Raw genomic sequence first — 26086 nt, 5'->3', positions numbered from 1 at the left:
TGACTCACAGAGCAGCCCTTCCCCTGAGCTTTGGAGAGCCAATGGAAGTCCTCGTGACGACCCCAGGAGCGCAGCCCAAGTTGAAGAAGACCTCCAGATGTCAAAAAGGTCACTTTTAGAAAAACTCACAGTTGACAGAGGAATCATAGATTAGGTTCTGGTGTTCCTTCAAGAATTCCAATGCAGAAAGCTCCTCACTGAAGAGCCACACGAGAAGTACGATGAAAATTTCTAGAATGGTTATCCACAAATTGGATCAATACCCCAGAAAATTTGCTGATCCCGTGACACAGTTCTGATCCTTTAGGAAGACCTAACACTAACCAGCCCATAAGGACTCATGTGTATGATCTCTCTAGCCTGCTCAGAGGCCACTGGATTTTCTCTGCTGACCCTGCTTATCTTCATACAGGGAAGAAAGCATTCTTTCTCTAAGTCCTAAGTCTACAACAGAGTACTTAGAGATGAAATGAACCTATTTTTTTAAAAAGCCTAAATTCCCTCAGCATTTAAAATTCTCTAAAATTAAAATTGGCTATACATAATTTTGCAGCTTGCCCTAATGGGTCAAATGATCGTGTTTATTTGATTGTTGTGCTTTACTCATCTTCAATTTCTAGCTACATCATTAACATAATACACCATACTGTCACGAATTAATCTTTAACACTGCATTTGAATGTAAACCAGAATTCTGGGCACTGTAATATGCCATGAAAAGCAAAATAACTCCCCAAGGATTTGCAATGTTGAAAAGCAAACGTTTTCATTCTTCACCTGAGACGTGTTCTAGTACCTCAGGGTTGCCCTCCAACAGACTTTGGCAGATCCTTAGATTCTAAACCCTTCTCTGAGAGTTAACCAAGCTGAGCGCCACTATCAGTTCTCTCTCTTACAAATCTTTCTCCCCTAAATTTCGTCACTATATGGCAAAGAAGGAAGTCCAGCCAGCTGCAGAAGGTACTCCAGATTCCACTGAGGGATTTCACTCTCAGGACATCCCCTGTTCTCCTTCCAGGGACCATACTGCTGGCGTCATTTCCCTTTCAAACTCAGCAAAATGAAAAGTCATTTAAAAAGCCTGTTCTAGGGGCACCTGGGTGGCTCAGTCAGTTAAGTGTCTGCCTTCGGTTCAGGTCATGATCCCAGGGTCCTGGGATTGAGCCCCGCATCAGGCTCCCTGCTCAGCGGGAAGCCTGCTTCTCCCTCTCCCACTCCCCCTACTTGTGTTCCCTCTCTCACTGTGTCTCTGTCAAATAAATAAATAAAATCTTTAAAAAATAAAATAAAATAAAAAGCCTGTTCTAAACAATATAGCACTGCCAATACTGTAAGAAGTATTTGGTGTTTGTGCATACAAAATTATTTATGTATAATACATATAATTTTATGAATATACATATATGCAAATATACACACCTCGAGTTATATTTTCAGTTTATATGTATGCATTATATATAAATATGTAATCCATTTACATATGCATAACTATATACATATATGTACATGTAGTCTGAGTGTGTGTGTGCACACATGTAAACATTGATTTTTAAAAATACACTGACACCTACGTGGAGGTGAGCTGCCTTATGGGGCCAGGCATAGCAATGTGTCATTCAAGGAAAATTCCAGTCCAGTGTTCAAAAAATAATTCAGATATTTAGTCAAGTCTCTCAACAAAAAATTAAAATGTGATTGTAATGTGCAATCTACATTCTAAAATGCCCTTTTCCCCATTTTCAAAATCTGAAACACTTGGCATATCTATCCCTTCCTGCCCACCAAACTTCTTAACTCTCTACCCAAACTTGTCAGAGCTTTTTTATTTTTTTTTAGCTCTTGGGCTCAATCTCCCTACTCCCATCCCCACACACTCAAAATCAATTATTCTCTCATTTAGCAACGGCTCTCTGCCCTTTCCAGAACAAATCAGAGCACGTTGGATTTCCTGCTTTTTCACTTCTACGCCCCCACCCCGCCACCATCCTCAAAAAGTCATCTCTCTCCCCTGATCTGGATTCTGTCTAACAACCCATGACAGCAAAGAAGCTGGCAAAAAAAAAAAACAAACAAAAGGAGAGGCTATGAATACTTACACATTAATATGTTCTCCTATCTCACACGTCTATCAGAAAAAACGCATAAGATAGCATTTTTTCATCATCTAAGAACATTCCAGAGTTTTGATATCAGATGGACATGTACACATTCTGCGATTTAATTCCTCAACTGAAATGTTAGAAGGATCAAACAAAAACATATACGCTAAAAGACTACAAGTACCTGTTAATTAACACTGTTCTCACCTGGCCTCTTATCTCCTAACATAAACTCAAGTTTTTAGCTTGAAAAGTTTTAAAGTAACTTGGGGACTTTAAAAGTACCTTCCCTAGGGGCTAAATAACACACATATTGCAAACTCATAAGGTAAGCTTTCTGGATACCATGTCTCTCGGAGTTATTTCAGCTGTCCTCTATACTGTACTCTCAAGACAAAGGAAAGATAAAGAAAAAAAAAATATATATATATATATATATTAAACCTCTACAATCACACCCATAAGTTATGAAGATAAGAAGAGCTTCAGAACCTGTGGACTTCCTGTTATGTGCCTGGAGGACCAATAGATAGCATTATGTTTTTAACTGCACGAAAAATTTTCCCCCCATAGGGAAGACATGTGCTTTAAGCAGTGCAGACGATCTGAGGGATTTCTACTACTACTGCATGAAGCTGTTTTTTGGTACCTAGTTCCCATTTAACTGAATGAATTTAATGTCCAGTTTCCACTGCATTGTTTTCCATTTAAATTGCTATTACCTTTGAGGAGTAAAAGCTTCATATTCTATATGCCGAAAATTACTTGATTCCTCCCAGTCCTTGCCTTAAAGATTTTACCTATGAAGTGAAGGTCAAAGTTGTGTTTGCATTTTTTTTTTCCTTCAATGGTCTATGTTGGAAATCCTACAGATATTCTCCTGGTGTCATAAACAGATCACTTGTGTATTTCAAATATACTATTGGACTGAAGATGAGCTTAACATCTCTGTAACCATAGAAAAAATACCAGTAAAATCAAGAAGCTAGATTATTGTGTAAAAAGTTTAAGATATTTGATTAACAAAGGGCTTTCCAGGGTTTTCGTCAATGATTTTAATATTCCTAAAAATCCAGACAACAGCAGTACTGATCTCACCTCAAGATAATTTCAGCGTGGCTTCATAATACCAAGGGAAAGAGGTCACCAGTTATCCCATATCGCCAAAGAGTATTCATAAGTTAGGGCTGTTCTGCTGTGGTTACACAAAAAGCCACTTGCTAGGGATTAAAAGCAAAAGAGAGAATTAGGCTATTATTATTTCTATTATTTAGACAGGTTGATAATTAAGTTGACTTTTAAGTTAATATTCGACTGTCACATACGCTCATCTCTGATTGCTAAGGAGTGACAAAGGCAGATACACTGCGAGAAATGAGAGATTGTGTTTTGGAAAGCAGGAGGGAAATGGGGGGAAGAGTGTGACATGAGTCTTTCAGATCTTATAAAACTTGTTCCTCTGTTTTGTTGGAGGGAAGAGGGGCGGGACGTGATCCATCTTTTCTTACAGCCAGGAGAAAGGCAGACTCTTTGGACCATCCATGCCAGAGGTGACAGAACTGGGATTCTATGGACCAATACCATGACACTGTGTTGCACAAACATAAGCACAGAATCTCAGATTTCTAGTCAGGCTGAGTGAATTCCAATGAAACGAGCATTCGTTGAGAGCCTACTTTATGCACTGGCATAGGCACTGTGTAAGGCGTCAGCTTACCCAAAAGACCCCAGTTCAAACTTAAAAAAATAAAAAAAATTAGAAACTGGCATCTCTTCAGATAATTAGGAAAAAAAATTACCCTAGGAAAATCATGCGCTAAGGGTCCTGACCGGCCAAGGAGAGCAAAGAGTATTAACCCCAAGCCCCCGTCGGCAGGGGAGCTTTATGAGGCCCCCAGCAGCCCCAGCGGCCCTGCCGCCAGCTTTTCAGAGGTGAGCTCCGAATCCAACACCACAGCCTCACTGCAACAGCGAGTCTCAGTCTGCACAAAAGATGTGGGATCTTTAGAGACATCATTTAAATGCCAATTTTCATGCTTCCTCTTCTAAGTTATGGCACTTATAACATCAATATTTTAAACAGTTCAAGTATTTTTTAACTTCTAAATGAGTCATTCACTGTCTTAGCAGAGAAGAGGTAAAATAAAATGTCAATGACTAAAATGTGAACTTCTTCAAAGATACAGTTAAGTACATTTCTCATGATTCAATGGTAATTGGCTTAGAACTTGAAAATACAATGCCGCACCTGACAATGGGAATTCACTGGGCTCCACAGGAATCCAAAGGCTGCTGGAGAAAGTGGACCCAGTACAATGGGAATTACACTTACTCTACTTCTTAGGTAATTTCCTCACAACTCTCACTGAGTTTTAAACGAATTATTTGTGCCATTCAGAATTCACACGCACCTATTCATCAATTCTGGGTACTAACAAATGCTGTCTCCAGACCGCCGCGCCCAGGGACTCCCCTGCCCAGCCCAGCACATCAGCCGGGGCAAACTGTCCCACAGGGTCTCACAGCCGCCACATGAGGCCTTCCATAGCTCCATGACAAAAGGGAGCTTCTGTGGTTTAGATGGTAGCACCTTCAAAATCACAGTCACAAGAAGCCTAGTGAGAAGTCAGAACCTCACTCTGGATCAGCGGTTCTCAAAATGCTGGAAGCATGGGAATCCCCTGGGGGGATGTGCTTTACACCCAAGTTCCTGTTTCCTGTTCCCAGAGAGTCTAGGGCAGGAACCCAGGGGATTTTGTAGCCCCGGGCAGCAGAGCACACTCTGAAAAGGGCCACCTTCCATGTGCCGGGTTTCCAAGTCCTGAGATTAAACCCTCCCCACCATTCAACCAGCCTCACAATCTGATCTTCAATGTCAAGCAAGAACACCTGCATTCTCTGGCCATCCCTTAGAAACAGTTACCAACCGTACTCCATCTGAGCAAAAACTTCATTTCTCAGGTTTCCAATGTGAAAAATGATGATCACAATACTTGTTCTATCTCCTCACTGAATTGTAACAAACAGCAAATAATAATGCACAAGGAAGTGCTCTGAAGCACACAAAGGGTATTCACAAGCTGTAACATGGTACTCAGGTAAAGCATGCCCAACTCTTTAAATAATAAAGCACATCAGTACATAACCGAGGGTAAAATCCTGAAACTTGAATTATACATATAACTTCATCTTTCAGGGTTCTCCCACGTAGATCTCTGTTCCATGTCCCTCCCCCCTCGGTTTTTATTTTAATGAGTGAATAAATACCTAGGAACCAAAGATGTTGTACAAGGATCACTTATTTTGCAAAACTAATCCGACCAAATCACCACTTTTAACTCATCAAAGACAAAGAACAAATGGTTTAGTTTTAAGAACATGTCGTTTCTCTGAATTACCCAAGTAGTAGTAGCTCTGCAGAATCAGGCTAAATTCATTGCACATCTACAGTATTGAATGATTTCCATAAGATAAGAGTGTCTCTCTAGACTCACACACCATTTTAAGACTCTGAGAACATGACAGCGCAGCACTCAAATAACTCTCTGGGTCCATAAAAATAATGGGGCCAAAGTAATCCCATGGATTATTCCCAGAGTGTTACATAGAATTACAATGAAATCATATTAGATAAATGAAATGGTATAAGGAATCTGAAAGGGTGTGAAGCATGAAACTCAAATGTCTAGCCACTTAACTATAACACAGCTTTTATGTGAACAAATATCAATAATTCCAAATTTATCTAAATGAATTCTGGAACAGCAGAACAGGCTTGAAAATTCAGTACCACAGGGCGCCTGGGTGGCTCAGTTGGTTAAGCGACTGCCTTCGGCTCAGGTCATGATCCTGGAGTCCCGGGATCGAGTCCCGCATCGGGCTTCCTGCTTGGCAGGGAGTCCGCTTCTCCCTCTGACCCTCTTCCCTCTCGTGCTTTCTATCTCTCATTCTCTCTCTCTCTCTCTCAAATAAATAAATAAAATCTTTAAAAAAAAAAAAAATTCAGTACCACAGCCAGGATTGGGGATAGCACACATGAGAAGGCACGGAAAAGGAGAGAAACCAACATGTCAGCTAAGAGTGAGGAGAGTCGCAGAGACAACGGATCACCCCCCCCCCCCCGCCCCACCAAGACAGCAGTACTAAGCCAACATTCTTCCTTTATATGACAAGTGATGGTGGTCTGTTGTCCAAACAAAAGGATGAATTATACCCTCTTTTACTCTGAAAAATCTGCTCTCCGATGGCAGCCTATACAGGGATAAGCCCCAGTCCCAACAATATTCTTTCACACTACCTCCACCCACTCAAGACTCTTTCATCTTCTCTATACCTGCCCTCCAAACTCTCCCTGAGTCATCGAGACTCAGTTCTACTTCCATCCATATCATCAGGTCAGCATTTCCTTGTCCCACTAAGATATATCACGGAAGTCCATGATGATTTCTGGGGACCCCGTCTGTCCACAGCTCTACTGAATATCCTAAACTGTGTACAGGACATAACGGCACTTGAAACACGCATACGGTTAAACCCTTTAGCTGAAGGCTAAATGTTGGAAGGCCAGGGTTATAATCTCCCAACTGCCACTGATGATCTGGGCTCTAGGCAAGTGACTGCATTATTATGTTGCCAATTGTTCGCGTGAAAAATGGTGATCACAATACCCTATACCATCTTCTCGTGACATTTATGCAAGCATCAAATAATAACAGATAATAAGGTACTCTGGATTACGCAGGGGGGTACATACAGATGCTGAGTAGCACTTCGCCACCACTTTTCTTCAGACTACGAAATCTGAAGAAGAAAATACATTTCTAATACCAACAAATGCAAGGCTAGATTAACCAAATCAGATTCAGTCAACTAATCAACAGACAATATTATTTCAATAAATATTTTTCATGAAACATGATAATTAAATAATGAGAATGATTCTTCAAGAATCATTGATTTCCCATGATTATTTCACCTCAGATATTTCTAGCATCTGTTAACTGGCAACCTAGTATTACAGAAAACTTTTTTTTTTTTTTTTTTTTTTTTTTTAGTTCAAACACAGTTGGTTCTGACACTGAGAAGCAGCTTGATCCTGGGAGAAGTTACTTAACCACTGCTAATTACAACTGGCCTCACTGGTAGGGAGGATCACTGTAGGATTATCGGGAGCGTTTGAGGAGATGATATAAATAATCAGACACATTGTGTCAGCGTCCCTATATGCTACCCTTCATAGCTATTCCTTTTGGGATATTTAATACTAGGATCATCTTGCAAATAAACTGTGGGGGCTCCTTCATGTTAGGCTACTGCCTACCTAGATCCCTAACAACTTGCACCATAAATGATTGTTTTGAGACTGAATTCACAGATGAATGTGCTTGAAATCAAATAGTTAATACACATAATGCAGTTTGAGCTAAATTAAGTGCTAAATTAGATGGGTAGTGCCTATAGGTTAATTCAATAAAAGTGCAGAGAAGAGAGAGATCAGTGGGAATATACTTTATGGAAGAGAGATGTTGTCCTGGGACATGCAGGACAACCATGGCCACAATCAGCTACAGGAACAGAGAGTGTATTAGGATGAAGCAACAGCAAGCAGCTAGTAAATATTATATATATATTAACTCCTTTATTTCCCAGAAACTCCACAAGGTAGGGACTATTATAATCCCCATTTTATAGATGAAGAAACCGAGAGAGAGATTAACTAGCTTGCTCAGGTCACAGAAAAAAATGTTGGAGCCAGAACATAAACACAGCCAGTCTAGCTCCAGAATTCACGCACTTAACCAGAGAATCACTGAGCTGAGCCCCAACATATTGTAGCAGGAAAGTGAGTAGACCTCACTGTAGCAGGTGTAAACAGAATACACTCTGACTAGTTGAATCGGAGAGATAATACATTTTTAAATATCAGCTCAGAAAATCTCTTGGTAGGTCAGAGAAGCATGCCTAAATTCTACATAGCAAGGGACAATATGGGTGGAGGAAAGCCAAAACACATCACAAGCCTCTTCCAGTGAAAATACCACTGTCCCTGTCTTCCAGCATTTGATGCCAGACCACTGTCCCTGTCTTCCAGCATTTGATGCCAGAGCATCTGTCACAAACTCCTCCAAACAGCCAGACATTCCCGCCACTGCGCTTATCCCAAGAGCAGTCTTCCCATAAGCAGGCAGCCCTGCATTGCCACCTTCTGCATCCCTCCAGTGCGTCGTACAACTGACTGGCAACGAGCCTATACCCTAGCTGTATGAGTCTAGGAAATGCAGGGGTTTCTGTTTTTGTTATTTTTAAAAAGATTCTATTTCAGGGGAATTGGAATCACAATATGGGAAGCCAGCAAAAAGTCAAGACGATAAAAGATGTCAAGCAATCACAAAAGAGCATTACACACTCTGATAACACGCTGAGAAGGTTTGGTGAATCATGTCAGCTACATAAAGTAGGGTCGGATGGTGTAGGTACAACTTCACTTCATTTGGAAAACAATTTACTCTAACAAAGGCCATAGGTCTCTGAAAATAGCAAGGCATTTTTCAGGGCATAAAGATGATAATTTATGTAATTCGAAAACTAGTGATACCAATAACTTGGTGGCTTTCTTCCCCAACTATTTCAAAATGTTATAACATAACCATATGCATCACTTTTCTTATAAGAAAAAGCAAAAGATATTAACTTAAGAAATCAGTCACATTATAGATAATATACTATTTTTGCCTCTCCTAGTTCTCTTACTATTTTTGTAAGGATCATTTTTCAAAAACAATGGAAATTTTGAATGGTGGCAATATAACTCTCTTTGTGGAAATAGAAATTTAAAATAAAATATTCACTAGAAAAATTGTTTTGTTTTATGAAATAGAGTTATTTTTAAACCAGTACTCCTTTAACTATCATGGCCATATGTGTTTCTGAACAATATTTCAAATGCCTTCTACAGTAACAAGTATTTCTAGTTCCGTATGTTTAAGCAAAGTCAGCTATATTTGATGAGATACAGTACCTCTGAATAAGTCCAAGAATAAAGAACTAAAGACATTATTTTTAAATGTGAATTATGTTAAAGGCAGGTATATAGTAACATAATATCAATATAGGTTTATTGTGTAAACATACAGATGGACAGTACCATCTTTTAATGGATAATGGCGTCATGAAACAGTGTAACTTTGGAGTATCAAGTCTTTCTTTCAAAATCTATGTGAATAACTAGGCATATATTTTAACTTACATACACCATCTCATATACATATATCATTTTATACCATTAAATTAAGAAGAAATTCAGACTACAATAACAACTGCAAGAGCAGTTGCTTTGTATTGATTAATACATAGTGCACTATGTTAAGCCTTCTGTATACAATTTCATTTATTCTAGCTGAATTCCATACCCCTTACTATACCTGAATTCAAATATAGGGAAATGTTTCACCTCCTTCTCAAAAACATTTCTGTAGTTTAAAAACCCTGCAAAGAAATGTGAATATACCCCAAGGAGAATAATCCAAGGAGGAGAGATTAAGGCAACATCTCCACTTATATGTATTTGTGGAATGTCAATGTGGAAATTAGAAGCTGCTGTGGTACAAACCATAAGAGACTCTTAATCTCAGGAAACAAACTGAGGGTTGCTGGAGTGGAGCGGGGTGGGAGGGATGGGGTGGCTGGGTGATGGACATTGGGGAGGGTATGTACTATGGTGAGCGCTGTGAACTGTGTAAGACTGATGAATCACAGACCTATACCCCTGAAACAAATAATACATTTGTTAATAAAAAAATTTTAAAAAAAAGAGGCCACTATGGCAATAAAATTTGGTGGGAGGGAGATGAGAGCAAATGACAGCACATAGTCATGCAATGAGAAAAAAGAGAGAACTGTCTTTATATCTAATTTATGACTCAGTAAAACAATAGACATTAACGGTTTTGGCATATTATTGGTATTTATTTATCATAGTAATAATGATGATATATATGAAAATCATTTTCCCTTGCAAAGTGGTTGAGGATAAAAAACTGAAACTTCCAACAATATAAGTTTTTATTGGGGTGCCTGGCTGGCTCAGTAGGTAGAGTTTGTGACTCTTGATCTTAGAGTAGAGAGTTCACACCCCACATTGGGGGTAGAACTTAAAACTTTTCAAAACAAAAATTAAAAAAAAAGTAAGTTTTCACTGAATACAATATTGACTGGGGGGGGGGTCACATATCCTGTACATGAGAAGATCATGTGTATGGGCCTAAAAACAATGTCCAAACTGTCAGGTCCCTAAAATGTGCCCAAAGCCACTGTACTGTTCATAGAAAATACTTCACCTCAAATGCCTTGCTTGTTCTTTTAGCGAACACAATAATATACTGATGATCCATTTTTAAACCGTCTGAATACTCTTCATATGAAATTCATAACAAAACTTGAAGCGACCCAAGAGACATATTCTACTTCTTGGTTAGAGCTGACTTAGACAAAGGAGGTTAGAGGTTTTAAACCTACAATTGTGTTCATTTCTTTCACATTGAAAACAAAAAAGTATACACCTGGGGTTTAAAAAAAAAAAAAACCTAAGTACATTCTTTTTCTTAAGTTTAAAGAATAGTAAGATTGTCTTATTTAGCAGATATAGGCTTTAAGAGTGAATACTTTCAATCATCATCCTCATGGCTTTACTGAAAAAGATATAATTAGTTACGACAGGAGCACAGCAATGAAACTGAAGTTTGGGAGTTGGAAAGAGGATTGATCATGGGAACTATAAGTCATCTGAACATCAAAGTTCATCTACGATTGACAAGAGGTAGATATTCTTTTACTAAGAAAATCTTCTGACAATATTCCCTTCAGACAAGAAAAAGGACTAACCAGTGGATCAGCGACAGACTCATTTTTCCACAGTCCACAGACACGACCAGTCAGCAAGATATTAAATTGATCAAACTTTCCACCAGGTGGAATATGCCTTGGTAGCAAAGTATGCATTGTCCTCAGTTTTGACTGACATAATTTGTAAAGCAATAAAAAAAAAAAGCAAGAGTGGACATCTTTATGTTGCTACATATTTATAAAATTCTGGGCTCTCAAGATCCTATGACAGAGACCAAGAAGTTTTCTAGAAGGTGAATCTGATATGTGGTGTCAGCTCTGCTCCATTAGATTTCCGAAACTGATAGACACACAGTGAAATACAATTTTCCCCATGTGATGACCAGGGAACATTTTTGTAATTTCTACCTACGGTTAAATACCTGCAAACATTATTTTATATTAAAACAAACATATAGTAAAAAATATTTTTTAATCCTATGCAATTAAAAGAGAGATCCCAGAGTTCATATTTACTGCAGACTACCGGAATGGCCACGAGCCTCTCTAGGTAAATTCGCATTTATTGGCATGCTCAACTAAAACTTTCCATAAAATCTGCTTAAATCCTTCTTAAACATCAATATTATAGTGGGAGTTATTTTATATCAGATTGTTTGCAATATCCTAGTTACAACAGCTATCAAAGTTGAGCAACAAAGAAAGCTTGCAATAGTGAAAAGATTCTGATTCACAAGACACGGACTCAGTTCCATCCCTGTTACTTACTGGTGGTGTGACCTCGACATACAAGATCTCTGCGATTTTCTTTAGTAATGGGGATAACATTGCATACTCAAGGGTTTGCTTAGGTGCAAAAGCATGTAGGACTGTTATGTCCTATAAATAAACGATCTTATAATTATGCAATGTTCTGCTTTAACTCTGGCTATATTCCTTTTTCTGAAGTCTATATTGTCTAATATTAATACAGGGACCACAGTTTTGCTTTTGTTGTTGTGATTTAGGATATACATATCTTTTTCTACCCTTTTACTTTGTTTAAAAGAATGTTTAGTATAGATGTATTATGTTCCTAGAAGAAAATATCCTAAACTATTAACAGCTTTTATTGCAAGATAATGTGATCATGCCTTTAATTTCATCTTGAAAGGTTTTTTTATATATTTAAATTCTTTAATAATAAAAATGTTATTGGACATAAGAATTCCAGTGTCTGATCTGGAGAAGGACAAGCCTTGTCCACAATCAACAAGACGGGGATGACCTACACCCAAGTGACCTCACATTTCACACAAAACTTCTTCCTCCAGAGTCAGAAGAAGGGTGTTGTTAAAGCCAACATTTATTTAAGAAGTATCTATTGTAAGTAAAAATAGGGTCATTTACTCACACATGGTTGTTGCTATAACAAGCAGGCTTTTTAAAAAGTCAAGTCCCATGTGAGGCCATTTGAAATGATTTCTGCTAAAGTCTTCCTTCAGCCATTCGGTTCAATAATCCATACAAGCTCTCTGGTACAGTTATGAATCAACAGTTCTCTGGGCTTTTAAACTTATGTTTATTTGTAATTGAGGTAATGAACACAAAATATAAAATTTACCCGCAACCATCTCTGTATGTGCAGATCAGTAGTGTTAACCACATTCACATTACTCTGTAACAGACCTTTTTTCATCTTGCAAAACTGAAACTCTACACCATCAAACAAATGCCCACATCGCAGTCCACCAAACCCCTGACAACCACCATTCTCTTTTCTGCTTCGTGATTTTTGTCTATTCTTGATTCTATCCTGTTACTCACTATGTACCTGTATCTTTATATTTAAAGAAAAGATCTTACAGGTGGCATGTAGTTAGGTCTTGCTTTTATTCCCAAGCTGACAATCTATCTTTTAAATGGAGTGCTTAAACTCTTTCTGTTTCACATAATTATTTACATATAGCGTTTAAATGTACCAGCTTGCTCTTTGTTTTCTATTTCTTCTATCTGCTCTTTGTTCATCTTTCCTCTTTCCTGCCTTCATTCAGAGAAAATGGAGTATTTTTAAAAATGCTTCCAGTTCACTTCCACCGTTGGTTTATCAACTAGATTGGCTGTTTTACTGTGTGTGTGTGTGTGTGTGTGTGTGTGTGTGTGTGTGTGTGTGTGTGTGTTTGCTCTAGGATTTACAACATACACCTTTAACTTAATACCATCTACCTTCACATAATACCATATCCGATTGTATACTTCCTTCCATGCCCCCATCTCTGGGCTACTGCTGTTGCTCATTCAATATGTTATAAACTCCACAATGTGTTACTATGTTTGCTTTGTGTCATTTTCTTTTAAAAAGATTTTTTACATTTTTTATATTTGCCTAGATACTTACCATTTTGAGTGCTCTCCGTTTCCTTGTGCAGATCCAGATTTCCATCCAGTGTCCTTTCCCTTTTACCTAAGGAAGTTCTTTTTTCTGTCTTGCATGGTATCTGATAAGAAGTTTGATTTTTGTGCCTTTGTATACCAGATATATTCCCCTCTTCTCCATTGGCTGCTTCTAAGACTATTCTTCATTACCTGTTTCCAGCAATTTGATTATTTTATGCTTTGGTATGGTTTCTTCTGCTTGGGGCTAATTGAATTTCTTGGATATGTGGGTTTTCCTCTTATTTGGATAATGTCCAGCCATAAGTTCTTCAAATAATTTCTAATGACCCTGCCTATCCTGACAGTTCCATTGTACATATGTTAGACTACTTGAGATTGTTCCACAGGTCACAGAGGTTTTGTTCATTTTGTCTTTTATTCTGTCTGATCAATCCAATCAATTATGATCAATCACCAGATAGTGGAACATTTACATTATTGAAGGCTAGATCTTGTTGTGTCTTCCATTAGAGTGCTGGATTTTGCTCTGGATAATTAAGTAACTTCCAGGTCAGTTTGACACTTTCAGGGTTTGCTTCTCATGTCCTTCATGGCAAAACCCAGTCCAGACAACTGTGGGACGAATTCAGCCCCATTACTAATTTGTGGCCCTTCTGAGACCCCTACCAAATGCCCCCATGTACAAAGGGGTCTCTCCATTCTGGTCTGTGGGAACTGTATGTGAGCCGTAAGAATTGCTCCCGAGGGGCACCTGGGTGGCTCAGTCAGTTAAGCATCTGACTTTGGCACAGGTCATGATCTCAGGGTCCTGGGATTGAGCCCAGAGTCAAGCTCTGCGCTTAGTGGGGAGTCTGCTTGTCCCTCTCTCTCTGCCCCTCCCCCTTATTTGTGCGTGCTCGCTCACATGCTCTCCTGCTTTCTGTCTCCCCCTCTCAAACAAAATCTTTAAAAAAAAAAAAAAACTGTTCCACCTATTGCCTTCCCTGTTCTGTCCTTGTTTTCCTCCACGCACAGGTAGATCATTACTTAACCAAATCCTTCTAAGAGGGCCACTTTTGAGCATCCCTGGAGCTCTCTCCATACAATTCCTTCCTCTCTGCTATCGTTCCCCTTAAATACCAGTTGCCCTGACCTTTCCCAAGTTCCAATCCCTGCCTGCCTAACTCAGTGACTGCTGAGCCCTATTTGGGTTCTTCCTCCTGCTTTGCCTTTAGGCAGAAGGCTAAGGCACTAGTAAAGTTCACCTCCTTTTCTGCCCTACTGCCAAGGATCACAGTCCTTAACTGCCTGTTGTTGTTTAATATATAAAAACATTTCATATATTTTAGTCTGGCTTTCTAGTTATTTATGGTATGAGGTCAATTCCCATAGCAATTAATCCCCCATGGTCCAAAGCAAAAGTCCTCCAAGGGTTAAATAAGCTATAATCACAATTATTAACTGTGAATCAGTATACAAATATTAGCACATGAAAACACATCTAGATAAAGAGCAACTCTTGCCTCATGGTCCAGATTTCGTTTTTGAAATTCTACCACAAAGACTAGTACACAAAGGCGCACACAATCATGCATTAGCTGAAATATTCCAGAGAGGTTAATTTTCCTTCAACTTGAAATTTCCAAATTACCCAGAGCATGAAATCTCTTTAAGAAGTGTTCCTTTTTACAAAGCACTGACCCTATAAAAATGCAAATGACTCCCGGAAAGAATAGCACTTTACATTTTCCTCAATTAAGGAGACTCCAGTTAGAACCGGTCATCTGTGGGTACCCTGAGCCATCACAGCACCAAGGGTTGGGAGTGGAGGAGAATTAAGCTGAAGGAGAAAGTACATTGCTTAACGGGAAAGAAGGAGGGCAGAATTATCAACTTCATAGCTTTGCCCAGGGCAGCCCCCAAGGGAAAGGATTTGTCTGCCTGCTATATTTCCCTTGGGTCCTATCTGTAATTACTATCACAGCTCATTGATTTTCAATTCCTTTTATTAATACATTTATTGGCCATTCTGACATTAGTAAAATCAGTCCAACTCCGCTTCTTTAGTGGCGGATAGCTCTTCCTAAAAATGAGTTTTGCAAGTACAGATATTTTTTCCTGCCCTTTTTTTTTTAATGGTCTTCTTGGATTAGGAATAACACAGCTTCTGCATGTTTTCCTTTGAAGCCAGGGAGTGACAGGCAAAGATTTCACTACAGATCAAAAGATCTCAAGCAGTGGGTCATAGGAGAATATTAAATGATAAGCAAATTCATATGTCTAAGATAATTCTATGAATTTACTAGCTCCGCTGGCTTCTGTTCCACAGTAGGGGAGGTAATAATGAGCCTCTGTTAAAGGGCACTGCAAGTGGCAGTTTTACAATGCCTTTTCTTTTTTTCTGATAAAGTCATTAAAGTAACACTGTCCTGCTAAGCTTTTACATATATATATATTAAACCTTTTATGTTAAATTAAACATACAGTTTTACTGAGGAAAAGAAAAAGGTTTGTTGGGTTTTTTTTCCTCTCTCTCTAAAGCTACTAAATTTTAATATAACTGCCTGTCTTAAACATTCCATAGCACATGTCTAGGTTCAGCTACAATACTTGCACCTGTGTCTATTTCTTTATTAAGCCCAAAGATTGGGGTCTTTTCCAGAATAGCACCTGTCTCAAAATCCTCAATATTCTACAGTCTGGCCCTGGCTCTCACTTATAATAAATAGCATCTGAATCACTATTTATTGAGCCCTGCCTAGCTATAAGCTCCTTGTACTGAGATGATGAGGAATAATGAGAAGCATAAAGCAAAACTCCACTCTACAGGAAGGTCCACTACAGTTGACTTAATGGTGCTAGTCAGTCCTTTGTGATTCAGAAATGCCTTCACCACCTTGTTATGAATGTCCTGCAGAATGCTTTGCAAAAGCTACTGCAAGCTGCCTCTAGGAAAAGGACCATCACTCCCTTCTGTCCTTTTTTTCTTTTCAAGATTTTATTTATTTGACAGATAGAGAAAGAGAGAACACAAGCAGGAGGGGCAGCAGAGGGAGAGGGAGAAGCAGGCTCTCTGCTGAGCAGGGAGCCCGATGCGGGGCTCGATCCCAGGACCCTGGGATCATGACCTGAGCTGAAGGCAGACCCTGACCTACTGAGTCACCCAGGCGCCCCTCTTCTGTCCTATCTCTAAAATTAAGGAGCTCATAGGAATCTCTGGCCTGACATTTTCTGGTAGTAAGCCATGGAGGATACAATTAAACCTGTCTGCTGCCACACCTGTACCCTTCGGGGCTCCACACCTGCGGTCAAGCGGCATGGGGCTTTGTCCCCCAGCGGAACGCACAAGGGTCTTTTACAACCCGATCACTGACTGCTCGGAACACTTAAAACTGGCAAAACACCCAATGTCCTTCTCCCTCTCTCTCTCTTCTCCACTCTTGCTACCACTCTCTACCTAAAGGCCCAAGGCTCAGAAATGCACCTGCCCTCAGGGGAAGGGAGAGGAGGGGTAACCACAGGCCTGAGCACCACTGTGGCTGGGGGAAGGACCCGGGTCAGCTCTTTCCCCGCAGACTCAGAGAACAGTGAGGGGGGCTGGGTGAGGCATGCTTCCCGCAGGACTCCCTCTGACGCCTGTGCACCGATGAATTCTTCTGTTTTTATGTAGAGGGCTTCTTCTCCTTTTTAAACATTTTACTTTCAAGAATCTCAAATATATACAAAATTAGGCAGAACGGTTACACAAGACCCCGGGTACCGGTTGTGTGGCTTAAATAATGATGGGCTCCTGGCCAGTCTTCGCTCATCTTTCTCCCCATCCATTCTGCCCTCCCACCTCACTTTGCAGCAAATCCCAAACACCTAATCATCTCACCTGTAAATACTGCAATAAGTATCTCAGAAGTGTACAAACTCAGAACTCCTTCTTTAAAAAACTGTGGCCAAATACCACTGTCACGCCCAAACAGGATGTCATTTTTGTGTTAATATAATCATTGATTTCTGGCTCCATTATCCCATTTTTTTATGTGATAAAATCTAATCAGAATTTGAAATATTTCTCCAGATATGCTTAAATACAAATTCAAATAAAAAATAAGGGTTGCACCTGGAGATTTACCTTAAATCTTCTTTTACAATTCTAAATGAATCCAAATGTTTAAATCTCTACTAAATACGATATGAGACTTGCATCCATAGAAACTGAAACAATGGGGCCCTTTTTATTCCTGCTTTTCTTCAAAGGGAGAACATTTATTCAGCACCCACCACATGCAGGCAGGCTCTTAGGAGGCTGCAGTTCACTTCACTTCCCAGAAGAGGAGAAATAGGTGGATAGAGACCAAGGGGACCCACACGGCTGGCCCCTGGCAGAGTGAACACCTGAACTTGGGTCTGTCCCCTTTTAAAGTCTACGTATTTCTACCTCCACACACAGGTAGCTTCCTTGTGGTAGGATTGTTAAACTCCCAATGGGAAATGCTTTTTCTCACTCCTGGCCCATTACTAGACTCAAAGAATGTCAGATGGAACCTGGGCCAGCCTTTAACACCCCCACTGTACAGATGAGGACATAGAGGCCTGGAGTTAAGAAGTCACTTCCCAATGCCATTCAAGCTGGTAAGCTGCAAGGCCAGGAACAAAAATCACATTTTATGTCTTTGAGGCAGTACCCTTTCTCTGTTACAGCCTTATCTCTGGGTGGAATCGTTCTAGTGCTCTTCCTCCTGCTTTAGTCCTTTGCTTAATAACATGTTAGAACATCCAAAGGCCGACAGCATCTGGGAAGCTCTTGTAACAGCAGGACACAAGCACCAAAGGTCACAGTCAAAGTCATTCCAACCCTCCTTGCTGTGCCCCTGAAGCGTATCACAAGAGCTCACGCCCTTCCCACGGACTGCTTAGCAGCATGTGCTGCGTTACTGACAAGCCCGAAGAAAACTGAAGTCACGTTTCAAGAGACTACAATAATAATCTACTTAGGTACCATAAAACTAAGGATGCAGGAGTCACAGAATTCCAAACAGAAGGCAGGCACACAGAGTTGGTGTCCATACGTTACTGTACCTGTTCAGTTCACATAGCTAAAAGATGAACACCATAGCACCAATGAGAACGTCTGTTTCCAACATTCCCAATTTTTATTTTTTTGTTCACAACAACCCTAGGAAGTTGACAGAGCGGGTTCATAACGAGCTAATGACTGGTTTCATATTTTTTCACCATGCCAGTTATAATGCCCATGAAGGAAAGCATGTATTTCTTAACCACTTGCCAGGTGCCAGGAGCTACAAGAAAAATACAAGAAACAATTCTTGTCCTCCAAGAGCTTACAATCTGATTGAAGAGCTATGACCACCTTCACATACCATAAAACTATTAAGAGAATGAGGCAAGGCAGCCAGAACTTTTTAGAGAAGAGAGAAAGCAGAGTGGCAAACCTAGACCCATTCCACAGTCTTTCTTCCAGCTCTGAAATGTGGTCATCGGGTCCTGAATTCCTTGGAAGACTGGGGAGGGGGGGGGTATGCAAAGACCGGCTGACAGGGACTATTTATAGCCAGGAGAGGAGAATGGACATATGCGTGCACGCTGCACTGAAAAAGAAGGGCCAAGTAAGGTAGTGTATCTGGGGCCTGAAAGACACACAAAACTTTTCTTCCCCCAAAAGACTGGACGTTTAATGTCTATGTCCTAAAAACACCCTGGAAATTAGGTCTTCCATAGTGATGACAGAATCCAATCCTTGACATCAAGCTCAGGCTTTCTCATTCATTGTTGTGATGCACAGATTCATTTCTATAACTTTGTGTTCATTGTTAGTAATATCTCATCTTTTTTAGAAACCCATAATCACACATAGGATTATTTTAATTTCACCACTGTTTACAATTTCTTATAAAAATAATCAAACTTCAACCAGCTTTTAACAGGAAATGAGGAAAGAGTCCTATAAGATGGAAATAAGGAAATGTTTAGAATTCTAGTATTCCTTATCTAAAATAGTTCTGGTTCTGAAGTGATACCATATGTCACCCATCCCCGTTATATCCCAATTAAAAACTCCAGTAAAATGACCAAAAGCGAAGTTCCCTAAAAGTCCAGATTTAACCCCTAATTTTAAAGAAGAATGGATTTGAAATATTACAAATGACTAAATACAAATTACTGTATTCCCTAAATAATTAGGTCATAATACATTTCATTAAACACTGGGCTGCTTCTCTGAAAGCTTTACTGTAAAAGAGAACAAAATTATATCTGCCATATATTTAAGAAGTCCATACAAAGCTTAGGAAAAGAATAAAATCAAGTTTCTACTTGCCTTCAACATACACAATCTAAATTAGGGTTAAAATACTAACAACAGCTCCACTCACAAGGAGGAAAATTGATTTTAATGGTTAAGCATTAAGTAAAACCTATGAAGCTACCATTTTTCCTGTCCCTATCTGAGGGTAGTAAATAATGTCTAGAAGAAATGTGGCATGAGGTTCGTATCAAAATGTAAAATCCCTGGGAATCCTGGCTTTTGATTTTGTGCATCTAAATCCTTCATGCAAACCTTACCTTACCCCTGAAAATTGACAGTAAAGGAGAAGTATCCTGACATCCTCAAAGATTCCCAGACCTAAGAACAACGATGCACCATCCTGGCTCTGACCAGTGGCATAAGTAGTACTCTCTGTACTTCTCTGCCTTCCTCCAACATGCATGACTTGAGTAGATTTACTGCTATTCAAGTTGAAGAACATCTCGTGAAATAAAAGCAACAATGTGGAATATACCACTCTCGCTTTTCTATCAACGCTATCCTCTGTAAATGAGATACTCTGGTCTGTGTGGTGTGTTCAACTTAAACATGTGGTGTGTAGAAATTTATTTTATGAAACTGATGCTCACACACTTAGATGAAGAAAACAGAAATTCCAAAGAAATAAAACAAATCCTTCCTATGTTAGGTTCAACAGCAAAGGTAAAAACTACTTGGCTTGGAAGACATAGAGTTTAATTTGGTGAGTCAGGCTAGAAAATCCAGGTGAACACAAGACTTTTTCTGAAGCCTTGTCTACAATGAACAATAATATCAAACGCCACCACACTTTTTTTTCTATCACGATGCTCCATTGTCTAAGTGTTAGGTTGAACCTATGTGAGTCTGTCATTATGTCATGCACAGAACAGAGAAGGTGTGTTATTGGCTGACATACCCCACAAAGTTCACTGCAGAGCTACAACAATCAACACTGAATATAAACTGTTTCAGACACAGGCTTAGCGTGAAGAAGAGAACTATATATTGAGATGCCATACACCTTGCCACAGATTGCTCAGGGATGGGGAAGTTACTGGAGAAACCCCCACATGCTACCGTCTGGATTCATGCCCTCGGTTCCTCATTATGAAGTCCCTCAGTATCCGAACCCCTTGAATGGAGTCCCACATGAACTCATGCACACAAGATTTTTTAAGTGAAATTTTATTTACATTTAAAACATCTTCTGGTTGCTCACTTACAAAACATTGCCAATGTTTTGCTTTTTTTTTGGTAAGAGATACATTAATAAGATTAAGATTAAATATTTTCTTAATTTATCCTTGTTTCGGTCATTTGTAGGGCCTCAGTGGTTGTGAGTTAGTAACACAGGTAGGCAGTGTGCCCTCGGGCACACGGTCTGTGCTTTCTCACTTAAATACAAAACGTGGTTAGCCAGTGCTGCAAGCAGTCATATTGCCCTTATTATAATTTTAACTAGTGAAGCTACAAATGTTAACAATTATAAAATCACCTAAGTTCTTTTAAAAAAGAAATCCAGCTGTGTTCTTTTTTTTTTTTTTTTGACAGAGAGATAGAGAGAGCACAAGTAGGCAGAGAGGCAGGCAGAGGGAGAGGGAGAAGCAGGCTCTCCGCTGAGCAGGGAGCCTGATGCAGGGCTCGATCCCAGGACCCTGGGATCATGACCTGAGCCGAAGGCAGATGCTTAACGACTGAGCCACCCAGGCGCCCCACCAGCTGTGTTCTTAAGTCTTCATATTTTCACTAGCCATACGTTAATCTGTCAACTTTGCTATGTATTGTTATATAAGCCTTCTTTTGCTTTATTTGCATTTCAAACTCACCAACTTGAATTTCATCAGCTGTTCTCTAGTCCTCACGGTATATAAAACGGTAAATACAAATGTCACAAGAAAAATCAATCCAACAAACAGGAACATTCCCATACCTGTACTCCGTAACTTCCGAAGAAAGAAACAAGCCATTTTGGCATGGAGGTTATATTCGTATCTTATTTTTAAACAATTCCTCTTTGCTTTGGATTTTTATTAGCTTTTCAAAACCTTCACTAACTTAAATAAAACCAGATGGTTCTTATAAGGTCACTGTGCTTTCCTAGTTTCAGGAAGTTGTCTTTTCCAAGTTAGTAATGTTTGAGGTTGCAAATGGATGAGGATCAACCAGTCTCAGATGATCTTTACTTGAGAGAAAAAAGCAGAGGGCAGCAAACGTCAAGATGCTCTGGAAATGACTGCCCCTATCATAAAGAGAAGAGGGTGGGGCATCGTTGGAAACTTACCCCTTGTTCAGATTCCAAAAGCTCTGTTTTGACTCTGACTGACGGCATCCCATCAAGCATTAACATTCTGTTCTCAAAGGTGTTGATATTCTGAGAGTAAAAACAGAGAGAGAGAGGGAAAGTCAGCTATAAAGCATTCAAATGAGGGCATCTGGTAGACTCTTCCTTCATACTACATTTAGTACTGCTAACCTAATTTTTTTTAACAATGAAGTATAATTAAATGAGAATATCAGCATAACCAATTATCCCCCCATTCTGAACTATCATTTGAAATAATGACCAAGAAGTTGAATTAATCAGTCTGATTCTCTGACCTCTGGGTTGGAGGTCAGACTATAATAAACTGGAGTAAAGAAACCTTAACATTAATTTATATGGGGCTGGAACAATTCATCACACTTTTGCAATAGTGGAAGGAAAGAGAAGGATGTTTCCTTCTTCCTTAGTTCCAGGGGTTGTATGTGTGCAGAAATCCACAAAGGAGAAAAAGATAAAAAAATGACCGTATGCTCAAATTATCATCAAAGTCTAAATAATTTTAAAAACAAGATAATATAATTCTAGACACTGAACTTTGGTATGGCACTTCAGATCAAAGGAAAATTTCTATGTATTGACCCCAAACATCTATTTCAAAAACAACTCATATAAATTTTGGATTGAGAGTGAATTTTTAAGCTCAAGTCACAACCAAAAAATAAGTAACAATTTGTTTTCTATTTTGGTGTATGTTTGGCTGAATTTACCACTTCTTGAAAGGAGAACCTTATTTCTATTGTGACTCACTAGAATCTCAAACAGTATTTACAAAAAGATTAAATCAAGGTTATTCTCTACTAATTTTCACTGTTTGGGGGCTTTTCTAAAGTCAATAACCTATGAAGGGAGTTTAAAAGACACTATTGCTTGCTCCAGGCCAAAATCATGTTTTAAAACATGTTTAGAATGTCAACTTTACCTTCATCTACTGACCAAACTAAGAAACTGAAATGACTAAGTTTGAGTTTTTAGAATGGCTCCTTTGCTCAATCATAGAATGTAAACACATGACTCTAAAGTGGTCTCCTTAAAAAAAAAAAAAAAAAAGAGAGAGAAAGAGAGATCTGTTTCTAAATATTTTGCCTACCTTTGATGACAAAGGTTGGTAGCATTTCTAAACCTTCAGGTTTTTGCCTCTCACATAGTTGCTTTTCTATCAAATAGTTAAATAAAAACAACTCTCACTTTGACAAATCATAAATGTTTTTATTACCAAATAATACCAACAGAGTGCAGTATAGTAAAGCTCTAATTATCTCTCTTTCTTGCCACTCCTTTTTGTTTAAGAAAAATAAGAAATAAAATTTATAGGGCCTCTTATCAGAAATATTTGCTCTGAGACATCAACAAGAAGAAAAGGCAAATTTACTCTAGAACTAACTAATGAGCATTTAAAAATTCCATGCTACCTAGCCTATTAGGTAATAAAAAGGAAGAAACTACTGTTAGATTTTCTTAGAAATGCGCAATATTATTAAAACTGGCAGGATGCATTTTTTTTTAATTTGTGCTTTTGACTTGTCCATATTTTTTAGGCATTTTGCATCCCAATAGCTTCGAGCAGAAAGAACTGTGGTATCCCTGGCAAGCTCAGTTAATGTGTTCCGAGCTTTAAATCCTTTCATGGAGGCTGGTGAGTTGCTTACACATCAGGCATGGATCTCAAATCCTACTGTGTCACTTGCTTCCGTGGTTGGAAGCAGCCAGCTTGGCTTGCAACTACCCAGTTTCAAGAAAGCCTTCCTGCAGCTGACCAGCCCTCCACGCCCCTGCCCTACACAGCAGCCAGAAATCTATCCTAACAAAGCATCCCGTAGGCTGTTTGGTTGGTAGACAATGAAGAATGAGTTGATATTGCTTCCTACCCGGGAGGAGGTCTTACCCAGAGGAAAAGGGAAGATGCCTTGCAAAGGCAGGGAAAAGACAAAGAGCGATTCTGGAAAGACAGGTTTAATGAACTGGTTGGAATCTGATTAGAGGCTAATGTCCCTCTTAGTGCTTTGTAACCAATTTACAGCTGATAGACTTTAACCATGCTCCTCACAGGCTGTGATAAACTCATTAGTTTAAAAAATGCAAGCCAACCAGAGTCTTTGAAGTTAAAAACTGATAAATCATGAAAACCTGACTGGGCCCACGTTCCATTTAGCACATTTAAATATCATTGTATTTTCATGATTTTTTTATTGTTATTCTTGAATAATCCTACGTGTGTTAAAGACAGGATGTACACTTTAGTTTCACATAAAAGTGGAAAAATAAAACACCTCTCGAGAGTTTTTTTAAGAAATTAAGTTTTCCCTGGAAATATGTCTCTTTCCATGATTTTCTAGGATCATCCACAGCCACAACCAAAATAAACACCATGAATAACAATGTTCACAGCTAAGAAACCAATCCTTAACTATTAAACTCAACTAGTGCAGATTCAATTTATATATACGCTTAAAAGCAATACTGTAAATATACATAAAGCATATTAATCTCTACATTCACGATTCTAATCCTGTTTAGTATATACATAAGCACTGAGCATCACACCATATTCCAGACCATTCAGGAAAGGGTACAGGTTTTATGGAGCGCATGGTAATTGCACAGCACTGAGGATATAGTTCCTGGGACAAAATATCGATAGATTTATCTCCCTAAGCTAAAATCAGACACATACAATCTCAGCTGACTGTAGACTTTAAATATGTAATAAACTCTAATAATTTGAAATTGCTGTCAAACATATCTTGCCGTGATCTTAATCAAAACACATTTGCTGTGGAATCAATAGCTCAATTGATTCCCAAGAGGCAAATAAAATTACACAGTCATCAATTTTAGTAACACTGTACCCTTTGTATATTTATGTTGTAATGAACATTTTGATATTATACAACCCTGTATAATTTATATATGTGTATGTATATATTCGTATACACATGTACACACACGTGTGTCCACTTACAGTGTTGCTTTGTATGAGCACATTTTATTAATTAAAGCAAAAGTTTACCAGCAGATTTATTAGCTGGCTATTGACCAATTACATGTGCACTGAATGAGAATGGTACTCTGGACTTTCCGGTTTGCCAAATAAGATTTGGCAACACAGAAGTCCAGCTGATAGTAGCTCTCCTAGTCAAAAGCAGGACAAGCACAACCTTCAATGATCCTAACGTCTCAAAATATTTTGAATGGAATGTGCAGGAAGCATACGGACCGATGCTCAATGATCATCTCATAAAAACAGAATGAATGGGGGTGGGACTTTCCCATGGCAATTACTAGAATTTGTCCTCCTATTCCCAAAATGCAAGCCTTTTCTTCACCCTCCTCCTGACTGTGGGTCATCCAGTTCTTTGGAGAAAACATAACTGTTTTTTTCATAACCCCAAAACTAGTGCTGAAACACAAGAGAATCGGTGAATTCATCCTGCTTTATACAGGTTAAGGATCAACAAACCTGAGAGATTAGAATTACACACAGCCAACAGTTTCAAATGTCTATCACTATACAACAAATCACATCGTCACATAAAAAAATCAATTATTATTATCTTGGTAACAAACAAAATAACAACACATAATATTTGCATATTTATTAAGGACCAGACCTTGTACTAAGGGATTCTCATTTGGCCCTTAAAGCAACCCAAAAAGTCAATGCTATATTCTCTAAAGATGAGACATCTGAGATACAAGGAGGTTAAGTTGGCCCAGGACTCAAGATAACCAAGGGGTACAGCTCTGTTCCAAACAAGTCTCCCTCTCCCCATCCCCCATCCTTCCTCCTTCTCTTCTCTCCTCCCTACCCTAGCCCCCTCCCCCCATCTCTCTCTCTCTCTTTTTGTCCTCTCTCTCCCTCTCTTCTCAGGAACTCTGGAATCTCCATTAACAGCTCCTCTCAGAACTGAGCTAATTTGAATTGAATGTGCAACTTCTGGTCACTGGTGAGTATCAACATTTTGGGGAATATCAATAAGAGGTCAAATAAGCCATGGTTTCAAAGTGATTTCCTTTTTTTTTTCCTCCCCTTTAAATTCAACTTTCAACATATTTTCTTAGCTTGATGAGATTATGCATCCTATCCTAGAAATAGCTCATATTTAGCAAGTCAATCCCATCCTGATTTCAACATCCAGAAAAATCTACCGTAATCTCATCTGCAATCCAGTG

General features: G+C 39.0%; 1 protein-coding gene across 7 annotated transcripts in view; it reads right to left on the bottom strand.

Moving 5' to 3' along the window:
* The window catches only part of KLF12 (Kruppel like factor 12), a 518537-nt gene that overhangs the window by 203852 nt on the left and 288599 nt on the right, over positions 1–26086 (bottom strand). For all 7 annotated transcript variants that reach the window (XM_027589983.2, XM_027589986.2, XM_027589987.2 and 4 more), the window contains one exon: positions 21875–21964. In XM_027589983.2, the coding sequence (XP_027445784.1) occupies positions 21875–21964 (90 nt within the window). The remainder of the gene's footprint in view (positions 1–21874; positions 21965–26086) is intronic.

This window comes from Zalophus californianus, chromosome 3 (assembly GCF_009762305.2).
Source record: "Zalophus californianus isolate mZalCal1 chromosome 3, mZalCal1.pri.v2, whole genome shotgun sequence".
NCBI classification, from domain to species: domain Eukaryota; kingdom Metazoa; phylum Chordata; class Mammalia; order Carnivora; family Otariidae; genus Zalophus; species Zalophus californianus.
This window is presented reverse-complemented; position numbering and strand designations above follow the sequence as displayed.